The sequence below is a fragment of the Capra hircus genome, chromosome 8 (genome assembly GCF_001704415.2).
Source record: "Capra hircus breed San Clemente chromosome 8, ASM170441v1, whole genome shotgun sequence".
NCBI classification, from domain to species: domain Eukaryota; kingdom Metazoa; phylum Chordata; class Mammalia; order Artiodactyla; family Bovidae; genus Capra; species Capra hircus.
The window spans coordinates 7,472,502-7,492,740 of NC_030815.1; the positions used below are offsets into that span (position 1 = coordinate 7,472,502).

Below are 20,239 nucleotides of genomic sequence, written 5' to 3' on the forward strand. Positions count from 1 at the left end.
TCTGTAACAATTTCCTCAAATTACGAAGAAGATACAGGGAAGATAATAACTAAAAACCACACTATGGAAAACATCACTGTTACAAACATTTCCACTGCTTGCTTCCCAGGAGCTAAGGGAGATTGGGGGAGGGAGCTCGAAGCTAAAGCTACTGCAGCCTGTCCCTTGAGCCTCCTGTTGTTTCCCTTTGCTGAGATGAGCAAGCTCCCAAGAACTCTCCAGTGAGAGAGAAGAGGGATGAAGGGCATTGAGGGGAAGAGTGTGCAGTGGTGAGAAGTATAGGACTGTCCTCCCAGGACTGGGGCTCCAGCTGAAAAGCAGTCCCACAGTGGACAGTGACCAACCTTCCCCACAGCCTTTCATTCAGACTTCACGCAGCGCGGGTTTCCTCAGCAGGGAGGGAAAACCCCACAAACTTGAGAACTGAAGTTACAGAACAACCAGTGTAAAAACTACCACCTACTGGGCAGCAACTATACGCCAAGCACAATATACAAACAATAACCTTGCTCCTCACACAATCCTTTAAAGAAGATATCATACAGACCTGCAATCCACCCAAGGACATCAAGGCCAGATGTGTAGCAGAACTCAGAATCTGCAGTGTTTTAGAAGACAAGCAATAAAAAGCATACATATCCTGTCTTTGTGGAGTGGCTCCCTGTAACTGGGATTATCAACACTTTTCAACAGTGAATAATTACCCTAAGTGGGATGACTTTAAATCAAAGCACACTGTACCGCCAAATGACTTTGAGCCAGACTTATTAAAAACCTGTTTTTAGACCATTTTGGAGTTGGGAAACTGTGACTGAGAGATTGTGAGCCATTATCTCTATTTTATGGATGAAGAAACTGTTGCTGAAAGTTAAGTGACCACAAGTGATAGAGTCAGGATTTGATTTAATAGAGAAGATGTTAGTCTAAATAACAGGATTTAGACTTGATGGAAGCCAGAACTTCATGATTAGAAAACACTTTTTCCATTTTGTGCTAAGTGATGTCACACAGCTTGCAGCTGGCAGGATGCCTCCAGATTTATTGATATGCTTCCAAAAATTCAGGATAAATCAAGTTTAGGGAACCCTGCACTCCTATAGCCAAATCTTTCTATGACTAAAATAATCTCAGCCCTCCATGTCTGCTAAGTATAAATCTTTTTCTCTGGAGTCTTTGTTACCTAAGAGAGAAACTAAGATAATGTTTAGTGAAGAAGTCTTACGTGTCCCTTTTCTGAAATTATTTGCAAATATTTTGTTATTAATTTTATGAACTTCCCTGATAGCTTAGCTGGTAAAGAATCTACCTGTAATGCAGGAGACCCTGGTTCGATTCCTGAGTCCGGAAGATCCCCTGAAGAAGGGACAGGCTACCCACTCCAATATTAACGGGCCTCTCTGGTGACTCAGATGGTAAAGAATCTACCTGCAATTCAGGAGACCTGGGTTAGATCCCTGGGTTGGGAAGATCCCCTGGAGGCGGGACATAGCAACCCACTCCAGTACACTTGCCTGGAGAATCCCCACGGACAGAGGAGCCTGGTGGGCTAGAGTCCACAGGGTTGCACGACTGAGCGACTAAGCACACACACACGTTATTATATATTTGTGTTTTGAAGGGGGGAGAAAAATTCCGTTCCTATTATCAGATGCGGCCAGGGATCTGTGGCCCCAAATAGAAAAACAGCCACTGCTTTACAATCCAAGATGCAGAGTTTCTGGAACACCTCCCAAGACAGGTAATTCACTACCTCTGGAGACTGCCCACCTCAGTTTGATTTTTCGTTGTCCCATAGGTGTTCCTATGTTTTCTCTAATTAGAGGTATACTCAGCCATTTTAAAAAATGCTTCATACAGATTAAAACTGGCTCAGAAAACCTAAAACTAACAAAATAATCCCTGGAGAAGCAAATGGCAACCCACTCCAGTATTCTTGCCTGGAAAATCCCATGAATTTCATTTACAGTTCATGGGGCCACAAAGAGTCGGACACTGAGTCACTGAGCAAAATAAAATATTGTACTCTGTGCTCACCAAACCTTAGAGCTAGAAGAGGGAACAGTCAGGTCTCACTTTTCAAAAAAATTTAAAAGATGCAAAGGTAAGTGTCTGGACCCAAATCACAACCTTATAAATGATGTCCCCTGACTTCAAACATTCAGCTCCCTTGTTCTGCTCTCATTTTTTCTTTGTAGTACTTCTCTCCACATGAAATACTGTGTATCTGCTTTTTTTTCTTTTTCATTCTGTCTCTTCTATAAGAATGTAAGGTTTGTAAAAGCAAGGTCTTCCCCTACTTTGTTCACTGTTTAATCTCAAGTTCCAAAAACAATATCAAGCATGCAACCAGTGGTCCCATGTCTGCTAGATGAATATAGGAAGGAAGGAAAGAAGGGAGTAAGGGAGGGAGGGACTATACAGCAGAATTGGAAAGAACTGGAAAGGGAAGAAACCCGCAACTGTTGCATGCCTGCGATGTGTCTGGAGCACACACGATAGTGTTGGGATGTGATCCGCTGTCTGGGGCCAGTCCAAGCCCGTGCTCTTTATCCCGGGGTGACCTTCGGAGTGAGAGCAGGAAGGTCTTCAAACAGGCCCAGGTCAGCATCCCGGAACCACCATTTGAGAGCTTCAAAATTCAACCACTTTATGTCACAGTTTTATAACCTGTAAAATGGTAGTACCAATAGCTCTTATGTCTTTAGGGTTGTTGTCAAGATCAACTAAGTGTGGTAAATTACAAAATGGCCATAAAGTTTGTGGCTCTTTCCATCAGAAGATGGAGTCTTTCTCCACCTCTTTGCATGTGGGCTCCCCTTTTTTTGGCCAATAAGACAGCAGGAACTGTGAGTTAAGCATAAAGCTCAAGAGTGTGTGCACCCTAGGGTTTGCACAATTCTAGTCAAGAGCAGAGAGTTCTCAGGCTAACAGGCTGGATGTAACACACAGAGCCCCCAGCTTATAGCCTGTAAATCACACATGGTCCAGCCACATGCCAACTGAGCAAACTCAGTAGAAATCAACCACAAGCTGGCCCAGACCAGAACCTCCCAGCTCTCCTAGAGAACTAGGAACTAAATAACAGGTGTTATTTTAAGTCACTGAGTTTGGTTTTTTTAATTATGATGAAATATATTGTTGTTTAGTCACTAAGTCGTGTCCAACTCTTTTGCAGCTCCAAGGACTGTCATCCACCAGGCTCCTCTGTCCATGGGATCTGTCAGGCAAGAACACTGGAGTGGGTTACCATTTCGTTCTCCAGGGGATGGTGTAGACCCAGGGATCTAACCTGTGTCTCCCACACCAGCAGGTGGATTCTTTACCACTAAGCAATTAGGCAAGCCATGGTGAAATATACGTAACATGAAATTGCCCATCTTGACCATTTGTAAGCAGGCACTTCAACACTGTTAAGTGTAGTCATACTATTGTGCAACCAAACTCCAGAATTAAGCCACCCTGTTTTGGGGTGGCTACCCAGTGAAAGCTAACTGATAATAGACTTCAAGTCTAGCACATAGAAGAACTCAAATGCTGTTTATTATTAATTTGATTAGTTTAACTCACAGTATAATCCCCTAATCCCATTCACCTGCCAAATTACTGTTCCCCAAATACTGCTTTCATCATGTCATGGGTGCATTTGACCATTGCCTGCTTCCATGAATACAGCTCAGCTCCAGGATTCCCACATGCACCCACTGCACTTTGTACTTCTTTTTTTTTTTTTTTTTTAAGTTAATTTATATTGGAGTACAGTTGCTTTACAATGTACTTTAAAAAAAATTTTTTTTTCTAAATCCCTTTTAAAGCATTTATTTATTTACTTAGCTGTGCCTGGTTTTAGCTGCAGTACATGGGATCTTTGACCTTAATTACAGCATGTGGGATCTACTTCCTTGTCCAGGGTTGGAACCTGGGACCCCTGCATTGGAAGCAAGGAGTCTTAGCCACTGGACCACCAGGGAAGTCCCTTTACAATGTACTTCTCACTTGGAAGCCTCAGCCCCACACACTGTGCACAGTCCTACCAAATAACTTGGCTCATACTGTCTTTACACACGGATGAGCCTCACCACTAATCTAAACCTAATACTTCTTCAAGGCCCTACATATTACAAAGCACTTATTCTGTGTTTTCTGAAAACTTTTTGCTGTAAAATGGTTCTACTTCACTAAAATTTTCCTGAAATCTCAATGAACTTGAGATGACTTGACATTTCCTGGGTTAACTTTTTTTCTTTTTGGCCAAACTACACGGGTGCCTGGGGTCCCAGTTCCCCGACCAGGGATCAAACTCTCGCCCCCTGCACTGGAAGTGCACAGTCTTAGCCACTGGACCACCAGGAAAGTTCCCTAGGTTAATCTCTGTACACCTGTTCTCCATCAGGGATGAACTGAGGGTACACAGTTTCCTGTCTGTGTCCATCACACAAAGTGTGTTCAGCTTTCAGCTGAATCTGTACCATCCTCTGCTTAATGTGACCCTGTTGCTCATCACCTTAATGATTGTCAGCATGATGGAATCAAAAACGGTTTGTTATAGTATTTTCAGTATTTTTGTCTTCGCTTAAAATATTTTAGGGACTTCCCTGGCAGTCCAGTGGTTAAGACTTCAGGTTCCTAATGCAGGGGGCATGGGTCTGCTCTCTGGTTGGGGAACGAAGATCCCACAGGCTGCAGAGCACAGCCTAAAAAATTAAATAAAACATTTTATAAATAAGTACATTTTTTTAAATTAAAGCAATTATGAGTCAAGTTAATTAGAAATACAGTATCCATAAGAAAGGAATTTAAAGTTCTGAAATAACCAGATCACACCTAAGGAATACTGTTCAGTTTTGAATACTAGACTTTAAAGGGAGAGAGAAAAGGTTGGTTAATGACCTGGAAAGCATTGGGAGCAAGGAGTCTTAGCCACTGGACCACCAGCGAAGTCCCTTTACAATGTACTTCTAACTTGGAATCCTCAGCCCCAAACACAGAATAAGTGTTATATAATAACATATAATGAATAACTCAGGCAGAACACAGAATATTTGGCTTGTATATCAGTATTCTTGGAGAGAATGAGACTTGTCCTAAAATTTCAAGTGGCATATTACAAAACAAGGATTCGACTCTCTTGACTCCAGAGGGTAAACAAAGAGTAAAACTTCAACTCACTGTTAAGAAACACTTCGTAAAAACCAGAACTGTCTGGAGGGGGCCAGTCTCCAGAGGTAGTGAATTACCTGTTCCAGGAAGTGTCCAGGAAACTGTACATCTTGGATTGTAAACCAGTGGCTATTTTTCCGTTTTGGGTCACAGATCCCTGGCACCATCTGATAATAGGGAATAGAATTTTTCTACTCCCTCAAAACACACAAATATACAATAAAATAAATATTTCCAAATAATTTCAGGAAAGGACCACCTAAGAGCTCTTAGCCAGAATCTCCTATATTAAACGAGTATCTATCAGCCAAGGTATAGGAGCAATTCAAGGCTGTATTTCCTTTAAGTGAAAGTGAAGTCGCTCAGTCGTGCCTGACTCTTTGCTACCCCATGGACAGTAGCCTGCACCAAGCTCCTCCGACCATGAGATTATCAAGGCAAGAGTACTGGAGTGGGTTGCCATTTCCTTCTCCAGTATTTCCTTTAGGCATCCCTTCAAAAATTAATCCCCTATCCCATGCAGAGGTGACTTTTCCCTTCTGTAAATTTCCTTACCTCATGTACTATATATATTCTGCCAGTTACTTAAGTTTCTTTTGTTTACAAAGCTAGAGGTTTCTTGAGGGCATTGCATCAAGGTACATCAAACATCAAACAAGGCTCCTGTTTTCAAATAGCTTAAAATCTGGAATCAAACAGATTCTTAACCCTGAAAGGGACTTTGGGAACATAAAATCCATCCACAAATAACCAGGATACAAGACTATGGGGCTGATACAAGATTAAACAGTGCTAGAGAAAATGGTTGAGGGAAGGTCAGAGGTAACATGAAAAAACATCTCATTATGGTGCCTGCCTAAGTTTTCTATGAACAATTTTATAACATTTTATCGACCGGACAAGACAATGAGCTCTTTGGGTGTCTAATTTGTCTACACGTTATCCTGCCCTTCTGCACCAGGCATAAAGCCTAAAACAGAATAGATGTTTAATGTCTCCTGAGTGGTCAACAAAGGTAGCAGTCACAGAAGCTAGACTGTGAAGAAGGATTCTGAGTTACATCACAAAGGGAAAATTTTTCTGATGGAAAATTACAGTGTTTTACTAAAGGACAACAACTAAGAGTATATTTAAACAAAGGACAGTATTTGTGATGTTTCCATTGGGGAAAAGAATTTATAACTTTTGATATAACCCCACTACTTCAGTTGAATGTGTCTATTCATTTAAAAATCACTTAATGACTTTCTTGTTGGAATAAATACCATATTTATTCATTGCAAATTCACTGAACAAAGGGTACAGGAGTGAGGCAGATGAAATACAAACAAACCCAAGTCTGGCCTTCAAAGAGCCAACAGTATAGCTAATCGAGGGACAGACAGACAAATAATTAGAACTTGCAAGAGTAGATAAGTGTTCTAAAAAACTCAGGGAGCACAGAGGACGAAGGGACTGCTCAGACTGCAGGAAAGAGTCGGGGAGAAGAGTATGGAGGTGTTGTAACTGAAAACTGTAAGAATGAGTAAGGTTTCATTCCAGAAAAGGTATTCCTGACGATATTTGCATAGTTCATTATGTTCAACAAAATTCTTTCACACGTCCTCTCCCATTTAATCTACCCATGTAGTCTCGGTTGTTTAACCCACGTATTACAAGACACACCAAAAACCAATCTCAGGGACAGAACAAAATGTGAAGCCAAACTACTTGAAAACCAATGTCTTGAACGAATAGAAACATTTTAAGCAGCAAGACAACTTGGGGGTTAGGGGAATGCCTAGGAGACCAAGGGCAGCCGGGCCAAATATTGGGGTAACGGAAGGTGAACCAAACTTGGCAGGTGGGGCCGCCTGACGTGATAGGGGTCTGTTCCCCGCAGGGAAGGAGGGAGCTCGAGGGGTCTGGCACTCGCTGGCCGCAACCTCTGCGCTCGATTCTGGGCCCTGCCGGTCAGACCCAGAAGTCAGCGGTCGCGCGCAGCCTCCCCACTCCGCGGGGATGCAGGGATGCTCAGCCCACCTGGTCCATTTTGGGTATCACCTTCCGCCGGCCCCCCATCTGGAAGCGCAGAAGGTTGTAGAACTCCTCAGGGTGCCCCAAGCACTTCACGAACTCCATGCTGGCGGCAGCGGACAGTCGGATCCCTGAGCTCACCTCGTCGACACCTCAGCCTGGCCCCTTCCCGCACGGGATTAGGCTGAGGAGGTGCGGCGAGGAGGGGCGGGGCGGAGGCGGACCCAACGCGGCGGCGCCACGCCCATTTCCCCACCAACAACAACGGGCCTCCAGCTCTCGCGCGGCTCCCGGTGAGCGCGCGGGGTGGACTGACGGCTGTCGATTGGCTAGGGCCGCTCGCACCAGGAAGACGCTGGCCAATCGGCGGCGGCATGAGTCTGGCGTGAGGACCACATCCTAGAGGCTAAATGGAGGGTGAAAAGGGGGCGGGAGAGCAGGATTGGTGCTCGTAATGAAGGGGGGGTGGCCTTCGTTTTCCTCCGCTAGGCTTGCGCGGATCTGGGGCAGTGAACTCTCGCTTTGCGAAACCCCGAGGCGGAGCTCATGGCGTTGGAGACCGGCCCCAGGCTGGCTTCCTCTGAAAGCCCAGCCGCGGAGAGTCCAGTATGACTTTGTTAACAAGCCCTCCACGTGTTCGTCCTGCCGACCAGTTTAGCTCTTCCCGGACGCACTCGGCGCAGCCGCACCTCGCTGGGTGGGATCAGCCTGAGGCTGCCGAACACACTTAAATTTAGTACCAGAAAAGGATTTGAAGAATTTCTACGCCCTATCCAAAGATGATATGGAAAGTGCTCTCATAAGCCCTAAAAAGTACTTGCTGTCCCAGCCCCCAACGCCCATATCTATTTTAACAGCAATCAGTGATCCTTTTAAAATTTTAAGGCAGACCAGATCACTGCCTAAAAACCTGCAGTGTCTCTCCATTACATTCATAAACGCCAAAGTTCCTATGAGAGTCTAAAAGCTATATATATGAGTAGCGCCCCATTCTCATTACCTCTCTCACCTTTATTTTCTATCCCTCCCTCCTTTGCCCCAGGGCCTGTTGTCTACAGTTCATTTTTCCTGCACTATTTCCTCCCACCCCAGATATGCAGTTGGCTAACTCCTTCAAGTCTTTGCTGATTTCTCATTTAGGCCCACACTGGTCACCCTGTTTTACAGGGCAGCTTGCCCTGATTCCTCCTCCACCACTGCTGATGCCCCATTCTGCTCTAGTTTTTCTAGTAGTATCGTTTATACGGTCCTTGGACTCTTTCAGTTCAGTTCAGTCGCTCAGTCATGTCCGACCCTCTGCGACCCCATGAATGGCAGCGCGCAAGGCCTCCCTGTCCATCACCAACTCGCGGAGTTCACTCAGACTCACGTCCATCCAGTCAGTGATGCCATCCAGCCATCTCATCCTCTGTCGTCCCCTTCTCCTCCTGCCCCCAATCCCTCCCAGTATCAGAGTCTTTTCCAGTGAGTCAACTCTCCACATGAGGTGGCCAAAGTACTGGAGTTTCAGCTTCAGCATCATTCCCTCCAAAGAAATTCCAGGGCTGATCTCCTTCAGAATGAACCGGTTGGATCTCCTTGCAGTCCAAGGGATTCTCAAGAGTCTTCTCCAGCACCACAGCTCAAAAGCATCAATTCTTTGGCCCTCAGCTTTCTTCACAGTTCAACTCTCACATCCATATATGACCACTGGAAAAACCATAGCCTTGACTAGATGGACCTTAGTCGGCAAAGTAACGTCTCTGCTTTTCAATATGCTATCTAGGTTGGTCATAACTTTTCTTCCAAGGAGTAAGTGTCTTTTAATTTCATTGCTGCAGTCACCATCTGCAGAGATTTTGGAGCCCCCCAAAATAAAGTCTGACACTGTTTCCACTGTTTCCCCATCTATTTCCCATGAAGGGATGGGACAGATGCCATGATCTTCGTTTTCTAAATGCTGAGCTTTAAGCCAACGTTTTCGCTCTCCTCTTTCACTTTCATCAAGAGGCTTTTTAGTTCCTCTTCACTTTCTGCCATAAGGGTGGTGTCATCTGCATATCTCAGGTTATTGATATTTCTCCTGGCAATCTTGATTCCAGTGTGCTTCTTCCAGCCCAGCGTTTCTCACAATGTACTCTGCATATAAGTTAAATAAGCAGGGTGACAGTATACAGCCTTGACGTACTCCTTTTCCTATTTGGAACCAGCCTGTTGTTCCATGTCCAGGTTGAACTGTTGTCTCCTGACATGCATATAGGTTTCTCAAGAGGCAGGTCAGGTGGTCTGGTATTCCCATCTCTTGAAGAATAGAAATTGATAAGAGGCCAGACCAGGAATTCAGGCAAGGCTTTACTGGGACACAAGGGAGAGAAAACAAGTAGTAGATTCCCTTGCTCACTCTCTGAAGGGGGCCGAGCTTGTCCCTTAAATGGGGTGAGGGTAGGGGCAGATCAGTGGGTGGTGGGTGGAAGGGGAAGGGGTGGCTTAGGTGGTTGGCTCACCCCTCTAGTGGTGCTGTTGCAAGGATCATGTAGTACCTGCTTTTGTTTCTGGCACCTCCTGCCAGTTTTGGTCTTATTGTATCTTGTTGTTCATGTGGAACCCTGTACCAAGGTCACAGGATAAAAATCTCTGGAAATGACCAAACCCCGTAGCAACTGTTGCCATCAGCCTCCAGATCTAAACCAGCCAGTTCTCTGACCCCATATTATGTAAAATGTGCACCCTATTAACCAGCCTATAGCATCGTAACCAATCACCTAATACCACCATTCCAGTAGAAATTTTCTCTGTCTTGAGGCTATAAAAGTTGGCTGCTAACCTGTAAAAGGGTTCGGTTCTCCCTTGAGCCAGCCCACTGTTCTAACAGCATCTCCCACTCTAATAAACTTTATTCTCCTCTCATTCTGCCTCCTTGTATCTGGAAATTCTTTTCCAACCCATGCACGGACCATCATTTGCCCAGCAGTTCATAATTTGCCCAAACTGCCCAAACATGTAGTTACGTTTAGTCCCTTCTAGTCTCTTTGCATTCTGCTGCTCGGGGAGACATCTGTCCAGGTCTAGGCACTACAATTAAGGGTCCAGGTCCCAGCCTATCTCAGTACTGATTACATTCTGATATATATTGTTTACTTATGATGTTTAGTGTCGGCTTCTCCTTATAAACTGTAAGTTCAATGATGACAGACCTTTGTTTCGTTCACTAACATAGGCTCAAGTCTTACAATGCAACTCTTTGATGTCCCCTGAACACTGCAAACTTAACATTGCCCCTAACTGGAATCTCTTGCCCATTGAAATTCCTTCTTCTCCACTAACAGCCTCCCGGTTGCCTAATTACAAAATCCACATGTCATCCCTAAGTCCTCCTTGCTCTCCCTACATCCAGTCATTCATCAAGTCTCTGGAGTCCAAGAAACACATATCTTTCATCTTAATCTCTGCTCCATCAAAGTTCAAGCCTCATCTTCTCTCTCCAACTATTTTGAGGAGTTTCCCATCTCTCTCTCTCCATCCAATCCCATGTGACAGTTTAAGTAATGTATCTAAAACATATATTTGATTATATTACTCTCTTGCCTACCATCTTTCCATTTCATTTTATAAGGTACTGTGATTTTAATCAGCTTAAGGTGAGGCCCTGTGGGCTTTTAGACTTTGGTTACATGAATTAGTCTTGCAACACAGAAAAACAGATTGAAGGGAGAACTCATGTACCCACGATTTAGTTTCGTCTTACCTGGGGTTTCAGTCAGCTCAGTTCAGTCGCTCAGTCGTGTCTGACTCTTTGAGACCCCATGAACCGCAGCATGCCAGGCCTCCCTGTCTAACACGAACTCCCAGAGCCTACCCAAACTCATGTCCATTGAGTTGGTGATGCCAAACCTGATGTTTGGTCCTGCTTAAAACTCTTGTCCTAAAGGAAATCAACCCTGAATATTCATTGGCAGGGCTGATGTTGAAGCTGAACTTCCAATACTTTGGCCACCTGATGTAAAGAACCAATTCAATAGAAAAGACCCAGATGCTGGGGAAGATTGAAGGCAGGAGGAGCAGGGGATGACAGAGGATGAGATGGTTGGATGGCCTCACCAACTCAATGGACATGAGTTTAAGCAAACTCTGGGAGATGGTGAAGGACAGGGAAGCCTGGAGTGCTGCAGCCCATGGGGTCACAAAGAGTCGGACACAAGAGCCACTGAACAAGAGTAACAGAAACTCTTGTCAACTTGTAACTTCGTATCTCTACTTGCATACTGCTTTTGGCCAGAAAACACAAAGTTAAGAGTTTTAGCACTCCCTCGTTGCCCTGTTACAAGAATCCTGTAAGAAACATTCCCTTCTTTCAATTTTAAACTCCATAGAGGAAATGCTTTGAAGATAAAATCAAGGATTCTGGCATAGAATAAAAATTCCCTCATCATTTGGCACCTAAATTCCCTTTGGATTTCAGCCTCCTATTCAGTCACTTGACTACTTTGAAACCTCTTTTGAAGCTTTTTTGAAGCTCCCTGGCCTGTCTGTTCTTCAGATTTAACAAGCATCCGTTAAACACCAACAACGTGGCCCATACTGGGAATAATGAAGACAAGGTGGATGAGGTTTTACCCCAAAGACAGAGAGGCGGAAGAAGTCCAGTCCAGAGTGAGAGACAGATGTGTCTGACGTGATGTTGCTGTTCTCTAGACACACCTGGAGCCTCATCCAGTTCCCCCAGTCTGATCTAGGTGCCCAACCAGAAACAGTATGGATAAATGGACAGTGGCCAGACCAAATAAAAGAATTCTTACCCATAACCTCTGCACTAGTCAGCCTGAAATGGTCAGGACTTGATCAACTACTTCTCTATTTTTTGTCCCTGCTTCCAACTCAGGACCAACCACAGAAAGCCAAATATACTCCCAAACCAGTCACACAAGACACCCCCACTTCTAATTAGCTTGCTTCCAGCATCCCCTTGCCAACCTCCTACCATCAGAGCAAAACGATGATTTTTTTTTTTTTTGGACTATGAAGTCTTCCCACTCCCTGCCTGCCTCTGAGTTTCAGCCACATGCCAGTGATGGGGGCTAAGGCCCTCGCTATAGCAAGCTCTGAATAAAAAGCCTCATTTGATTTTTTTTTATTCTGGTGGACTTTTCTATTTCCACAAACCTCATTACTTCAATCTTGTTTACTGGTTACTCTCATCCTGAACTTTATGCTAATTATCCTTTGTCTGACTCTTCACCTCACCTTGAACCCCTCAAGGTCAGGGACTGTGTCTAAACAGGGCACCTGGCACAGTACTTGCCACGTAACACGTCTCCAGTACTTTTTATTGAATACCAAGGCTTGAAATAAGAGGCTGTATTGGAACTTACAGACCACGGATAGGCAGTCACTGGGCTCCCACCCTGACACATAAAGCACTTTTTCGTAACCTACTGAAATGTTTCCAACACTCTGTCGTAACAAGCTGGCCTCCTCCTACTACTGTAGAAGTTTCCTTGTCTTGTTTATCATTGTATTTCCAGACCTAGCATTTAGGAGGCATTTACGAAATAATAACTGGGGGCTCTTTATCCCTTCTCAGTGTCTATCCTGAGAGATTTGTACTTTCCTTTTCTTTAATAAATCCTATTCACTTGGTACCATGGGTGTCTGCGTGTTCGTAAGTTCATTCTTCAGCTCTGTGAACAAGAACTCGGATTCTCATTTCATCTTTTGGGGGCTCATCCAGGATCCTTCAACACCTATGTAAGATCCGAAAAGTCAAGTCTAGGCAATGGCTGATTCCACTCCTCCTTTTGGGACCATCTTATGGAACTGGGTATCAACTTTCACCTGGTAGAAACCCCTGGTCCTGAATGGAAGTCTTAGTTTGCTCATATTGTTTTTTGGCCCTTGTATTCTAAATTGTCTCTCTCGCTTTGTAATGTCTCACATTGAAGCTATCAAGCTTCAAATGGTTACAGAAATAGAGCCTAAGATGACATACCGAGGTTCACTAGATCATCCCAGTGGTGAAGATCTAATTGCCATCCCTTCATGATGCCCCTACATAGCTTGGAGAAGCCAGATTGGTCACTGCCCCTTTCTCCATAATGGCATTGAGAGTCTCCATCTCTAGAGGTGGGGATTGAGGTAGAAACTGCTAGGCAGTCAGTGTAGGGCTCTGAGACCTCGGTCTTGTTTTCAATAAACATCTCACTCCGTTAGCCTAAATTCTGTCCTGAATTCTTGGAATGCGTCCTTTTGTTGTTCAGTCGCTCAGGCATGTCTGACTCTTTGTGACCCCATGGACTGCAGCACTCCAGGCTTCCCTGTCCTTCACCATCTCCCATAGTTTGCTCAAACTCATGTCCATTGAGTTGGTAATGCCTTCCAACCATCTCATCCTCTGTCATTCCCTTCTCCTCCTGCGTTCAGGGTCTTTTTCAGTGAGTCGGTTCTTTGCATCACGTGGCCAAAGTACTGGACTTTCCAGCTTCGGCATCAGTCCTTCCAATAAATATTCAGGGTTGATTTCCTTCAGGACTGACTGGTTTGATCTCTTTGCTTTCCAAGAGACTCTCAAGAGTCTTCTCCAGCACCACAGTTCAAAGGCATCAATTCTTCAGAACTAAGCCTTTTTTATTGTCTAACTCTCACATCTGTACATGACTACTGGAAAGGCCATAGCCTTGACTATATGGACCTTTGTAGGCAAAGTGATTTCTCTGCTTTTTAGTACGCTGTCTAGGGTTGTCACTGCTTTTCAATGTGTCTTTGGCCTGATAAATGATCAGCAATCAGATCCAGGGAAGCAACCAAAAATGTAATTAATACTAGTAAAGATATAAAACTGCTATAATCCCCACCTTTTGGGGGACTCTTTACCCCCCTCAGTGTCCATGTTGAGAGCTTTGTACTTTCCTTCTCTTTAATAAATTCCTATTCACTTGTCAAAAAATTTAAAAAGAAATAGAAAGAAACAATTATTGAATGGCTAAGGCCACTGAGAAGAGACTCTTGAGAGTCCCCTGGACTGCAAGGAGATCCAACCAGTCAATCCTAAAGCAAATAAGTCCTAAATATTCATTGGAAGGACTGATGCTGAAGCTGAAACTCCAATACTTTGGCCACCTGATGTGAAGAACTGACTCACTGGAAAAGACCCTGATGCTGGGAAAGACTGAAGGCAGGAGAAGGGGACAACAGAGGATGAGATGGTTGGATGGCATCATGGACTTGATGAAAATGAGTTTGAGCAAACTCCAGGAGTTGGTGATGGACAGGGAAGCCTGGTGTGCTACAGTCCATGGGGTCACAAAGAGTCAGACACGACTGAGCGACTGAACTGAAGGCCACTGAAGCCTCACATTAAATACCAAGCTTTTTACAATGCCAATCATCATGAAACTCCAGCTCTTAAGTAAATCTTTTCCCTAACACCTGCAGACTCCAAATATCTCACCTCTTACTTCTAAGTGAAACCTGGACTCCCCACCGCTCACCTGCAGCCTGTCAAGCAAAGCCTTGCCTCACATCCAACAGGCACATGGCCACAGGGGTCATTCCCACTGTTCACCCCACCCTGGCCTAGCAGGTTCTGCAGCACCATCTTCTCTCATCCTCAGTCCGCCTCTCCTGGCTCTTCCTTTCCTCCTCACAGAACTAACCTGAGACTCTCTGCCAAGAAGCTCCTGCCAGGATGAATGAGCAGAGAGGGTGCGGCAGCCAAGTTTTCTGTTTCTTTCATGTCTCTGCTTCCCTGTCACCTCCACATGGAACCCAGTCCAGGCAGTTCTGCTGAAGAACTGACAATGTGGTCATCAGCCTTCACAACTCAGCTACTAGATGCCACTATTTTCCTCATTACAGACTGAAGTCAGAGAGATGCTAAGTCAGTTCCTGAGAGGACAGTGTAGATGGAGAATTACTCTCCCAGGTTTCGCTCTATAAACTTCTATGTGGCTTGAATTTTAACAACTTTAATGATAAAATAAGGAATCTCCTTTGCCCTCTTGGCTTTCTACCATTCACACCCTGACAATCTTCCACTGTGGGTTCATCCAGCATAGCTCTTCTCTTTGACCCTAAGCTACAGAGACTGCTGAACAAGGTCAGGAAATGGAGCAACTACTCTAGTCTCCAGCATGGTTCCACAACCTTCCCTTGAGCTCTAACTTCCCCTCACAGCTGTTGCAAAAGCTCCCTAACTCCTACTCTGTGCCTCAAAAGACCTCACCTCCCACTCATTTTCTCCGTGTCTGTTTTTCTTTTCCGACTCGAGCCCAGGCTTCTCTACATGCGGGCACTGGTGTTTCCCTTCGTCCTGGTTTCCCCCTCACCCAATCATACACACATCCTCACATCACTTCCGTCTGTGACCCTCTTTCTCATTTCCTTCAGGGACCACCTTCTTGAAGAGTGGGGCTCCCTCACAGCTCACTGGGCTCCCACCCAGTCCTCAGCCCCTACAGACTGGCTGCCATTCTGCACAACTGGCTCTCGAAGGTCATGACCTCAAATTTGCCCTACTGTCCAAGGCAGAGGCCTCTTCTCTATTGTGTGCACCACTGGCTGCCCCCAAAGTTCTCTCCTCCTGTTCCATCTGATCCCCAGTTGGCTTCTGTCATCTCTTGCTTCTTCTACAAAAGACCTTAAGGCTCTCCTGTGACCTCCATCCTTCTCAGGCCACACGAGTACCCTTGTTAACCTTCTTGAACTGACCCTCAGCTCCAAGGAAAGCTCCCAAATCCATGCCTGAAGCCTGCACTGGCAGCGAGCTTCCTGACTGTTGTCCTCCTGCTTAGGCACAGGTGCCCCAAGCTCAGCGCACAAGGTCTGTCTCCTCATGGACCCTGCTCAGTTCCCCCGACTTCCCACCTCAAGGGCAAGGTGGGCGTGGCTTCCTCGAGCTCTCAGCTGCCAGGCCTCAGCCATCCTCAGCCCCTCCCCAGCTGTGTTTCCACAGCCAGTCAGCCGACATCCATCACCATGGTGACCCTCCCATCTCCCCTCCTTTCCACTTCCAAGGCTGTTTCTAGTTCTGTGGCTTCTTTTCTCAACAACTGCCGACAGCATTTTCCCTTTTCTATTAATCTCAGTGAGTGTCCACTCACATGCAGGCTGTGATGTCTGCCCAGCCCATCCCTTCTTGTACTCCAGCCCCTCACAGACACTGACTTATAGGAAATGGCCTGTGTGGATACCACCTTGGCCCCCAGCCAGTGCCTGCCATCAAATGGCTTTCCCCACCCCACCGTGGGCGACTCAGTGACTTCAGACAGACAAGAGTAAAGAGTGCATGGCTGCCCTCCTCCCAGCCCCGCTCCTTGTAAGTAGACCCACCTGGCCAATTCAACACGTCTCACACGGTGCCTTCACAAAGAGCTCAGTTACATACGGTGAAAGAACCTTTCCAGCCAAATAAAGATGACAGCACAAAGTGATGAACAGCTTTATTTCCGTGTCCTGGTTTCTTCGAGGTTTCGCTAACAACTTTGATCCCTGTACTGGTGAGCATGTCAATAGTCACAAATACATCACCTTGGGGAGGAAACAAGCAGGTTGTTTTTTTTTTTTTTTTTTTCCTATAACCCACTGGACACACCAGGAAGGTGGCCAGCTCCCTGATCCTGTCTCTCCTTTTTCTCCTGGTGTCTCTGTCCCACGGAAAGGGTCCAATTGGGAGGCTAAATTCGAGCACTACTCTCCTGTTACTTCCTCCTCAGCCCTGGATCCCTCTTGGGGAAAAAAGAAGAATAATTCCCTTTTCCTGGTTCTCAAATGGAGGATCTTAACTGCAGCCAGTGTTTCAAAACCAAAACCAAACCAAAACCAAACCAGTTCAAGATGTTTCAAAACATCTGCAAAGCAGTGCTGGGCCTGGCTGTCTCCCACCGGCTCTTATTTTCTCTGCCACACTGTCATTTCAGGAGGTCTTCCCTAAAGTGCCACTGTGACTTGTCTCATCTTTCAAAATGGGGATCAGATAGAAGAATTAACCAAAACTAGCAGAGAACAAAATCGAACTTCGTGAAAACTGCCTTAGACTGAACTCCAGTGAGATGGACATCAATAGTACTCGCATCCCAACCACCCAATTCCTGTGCCCAGTCCCAATCTCTGCCCACACCTCTGTCTGCAATGCTCAGGCATCACAGTCCCTTCAGGGCTAAGCTCCATGTAGAAGGAGGCTGGACGCTTTAGGAGGGCTGCACCTGCTTGGGCTCATCTGCTGACAACCTGGGCTGGCACTGGGGGCACCACCACGTGAGCCTCTGGAAGCCCCCTGGGGGCCCCAGGGACTCTTTCACCACCTGGTGCCCACCAGGGCACTGCTCCTTCTGGTAGATCTGCGTGTGCTGCTGTGTGCCCTGGAATTTGCCCTGCAGCCAGTCTGCACTGAAGGCCACCACATGGTCCACGAGGGCCTCGAGGCGTGGAAGACCCAGGAGGGAGCCTGGAGAAAGCGGGTGGATCCTGGCTCTGAACAGGGCCTCGTTCTTAATGATGTTCCCTGCAAGAAGGTGGGGAGGGGACGAGGGAAGGCAAAAGGACATGTCCATAAGAAAAGCTGGCCACAGAATTAATAAAACGGAGCAAAGTTAGCATAGGGAGCACCTCAGGAGGAACCATGCGTCCTTGGGGCTCTCAAGGGAGTCCCTGCACTGAGCTGGTCACCCCATCTGCGAAGGATCTGCTAACAGCCATCTGGTGGATCACAGTCCATGGAGTTGCAGAGAGCTGGACACAATTGAGGACTTAGCATGCACATATCCCAGAGGTGGTTGTAAAGATGAAGTGACATAAAACTCACACGTGGCCCAGGTTATAGCAAAGAGATTAACAAAAGGGGCTTGGATCTGAGTGCCTGGCTGTGAATCCTGGCCCAACCAGACCCAGCTACCTGACCCTATCGAGTTCCCTGCCCTCCTTCAGCTTCTGTCTCCTTCTCTCTAAAATGGGGGTGGGTTACCTCGTTTTCGTGGGCATAAAATGGACACATACAAACAAATGCTGAGCACTATGCTGGTATGTGGAGAGTAATAATTAATACTAGCTGCTATTATTATTTAAAATGTCAAGCTTAATGCCTGAAATATAGAAAGTGTTCAGAAGGTGTTATTTTTTGCGATTTTTAAAAATATTTACTTATTTTTAATTGATGATTGCTTTACAATATTGGTTTGATTAGAAGGTGTTATTTTATTATTTTTCTACTTCTGTCTCATCTGCTGTGAAGTCAACTTTGACCCTTCCTTTCAGAATCAGTAAGTTTCTTCAAAATGTCCCAACAGTGCATTTTCTTTAACCTCCACTAGGCATTTACCCCAGTCTATCTTAAGTTCCAGGAAGTTGAGTCCAAGTCTGCTGGGTTATTAACACTCTCCTCCAGGAGAGACAGTGGCTTAGTGGCAGGCAGACGTTTAGCATGTGTGGAGCGATGGATGGGTGAAAAGACTGCTCTTTCCAAGCACTTCACAGTCAGACAAAATTTCTAATTCACCGGTGGACTACCTGATTCATTTCTCAGCTGTGCCCTTAGAGCAAAGGGTCTTTTGCTTTAATTTTTTCATCTGAGTGAAGGAAAAAATGGTAAGTGGCCACCCTGCAGAAGAGCAGTAAGGATGGACCCGTGTGCCTGGCAAGGTGGAGTCAGTCACCTGAAAAACGTCAGCTGTTATGATTACTGTCCGTACTAGCAGCTAGTTGTAGAATATTTCTCTTGCTAAATTACCCTTAACACTGCTCTTAGAAGTCTGTGACAATTAAAAACGATATATTTTTTTTTAAAAAAAAAAGGATGGAGATGTGACCCCTGCTCTCTAGAAAGTCACACTCCAGGAGACTGCCAGGCCAACTATGACTAACAATATAATCAGGGTAGGAGACAGGTCAGAAAAGCCTGATCTACTCCCTCATTTTAAAAAACAGGGAAGGGATTTTCTGTGGTTGCCCAGTGGTTAAGATGCTGCACTTCCAATGCGGGGGGCATGGGTTCGATCCCTGGTCAGACAACTACGACACCACATGCCACAAGGCAAAAAAAAAAAAAAAAGAGAGGGAAGCAGGGCCAAGGAGCCCTGACAGGTGTGGTGGGTCCCAGTGTCCCACCTCCCGGACAAGGGACTTTCTCACTAGGTCCGTCAGGCGGCCCACCCTCTGCCATCAGCCGTACCTAAGCCTGAGAAGTATCGCTGGTCCAACAGCGTATAGCAGACGGGTAGCTCCCGGCCCAGAGCCTCCAGGGCCTGTCCTCGGTGAAACTTTTCCGACAAGATGTCAGAGGTGGGACTGACCACAGGGGAAGAGAAGCGCCATGCCATCTGACAGTTATAGAAGGCCAGGAAGCCGCTCCCGCTGAAATGCAGGACCAGCCTGGGAAGAGAGGAGAGGCCACAGTGCACAGGGTGATGCCAGAAGCATCTGGTCCTACGTGCACACACGGCTCCCACTCCACGCAGGACAAACCTGGGGAAGCTCAGGTCCCGCAGGACAAAAGGGATGGCTCTGCCAGAACCGTCAAACTCTCACAGCCAAATGGAGTAATTAAAAGAAAACATATATACTCTCCTTTTTCCTGATCAAAACAATATTTAGACGACAACTTGGGATATACAGAAGAGTCTCAAGTTCAGGAGGTGTGGCTACCGCACAAAGCAGGGCTTGCTGGGAAGGAGGGCAGAGAGCCGATGCTAAGGAGGCACCTCTCCCATCCTGGGCAAGATCACACTCACTCCCCTGGGCTTCCTGAATTGCAGACACAGAGGAGAAACCTCCATGAACCCCGATAAGCAACAGTGGGTCACTCTGTGAGGGGAGAGACTCAGGCTGCAGCTGGACTCCAAGACTCATGCATCTTATGTGAAAGTTAAGGGACAATTTGAGAGGAACAGGACTCAGAAAAACACCTATGCATGGTATCTGAGGTAATTACTCAAGGAAAAATGCATCCCCAATGGAAATGAAATCAGCAGGATTCAAGGCGGAGGAAGATGGAAAGGATGGATGAAGAGATCAGCACAGGACCCTGCGACATCTCCTGTGTGATCTGAGGCCCACAGGCACGCAGAGCACCTGAGAATGTGAACCAAACGTGAGGCAAGGA

At 46.0% G+C, this 20,239-nt stretch overlaps 2 protein-coding genes across 3 annotated transcripts in view; both read right to left on the reverse strand.

Annotated features, from left to right (window-relative positions):
• FDFT1 (farnesyl-diphosphate farnesyltransferase 1) overlaps positions 1–7,481 on the reverse strand; it is a 28,075-nt gene extending 20,594 nt beyond the window's left edge. Inside the window, exon 1 of the mRNA XM_005683526.3 lies at positions 7,180–7,481. Within this exon, the coding sequence (XP_005683583.1) occupies positions 7,180–7,278 (99 nt within the window). The 5' untranslated portion in view covers positions 7,279–7,481. The remainder of the gene's footprint in view (positions 1–7,179) is intronic.
• The window catches only part of GATA4 (GATA binding protein 4), a 71,363-nt gene continuing 67,695 nt past the window's right edge, over positions 16,572–20,239 (reverse strand). For both annotated transcript variants that reach the window (XM_018051833.1, XM_018051834.1), the window contains exons 4-5: positions 19,310–19,509; positions 16,572–17,647 (exon numbers count right to left, since the gene is read on the reverse strand). In XM_018051833.1, the coding sequence (XP_017907322.1) occupies positions 17,334–17,647; positions 19,310–19,509 (514 nt within the window). In that variant the 3' untranslated portion in view covers positions 16,572–17,333. The remainder of the gene's footprint in view (positions 17,648–19,309; positions 19,510–20,239) is intronic.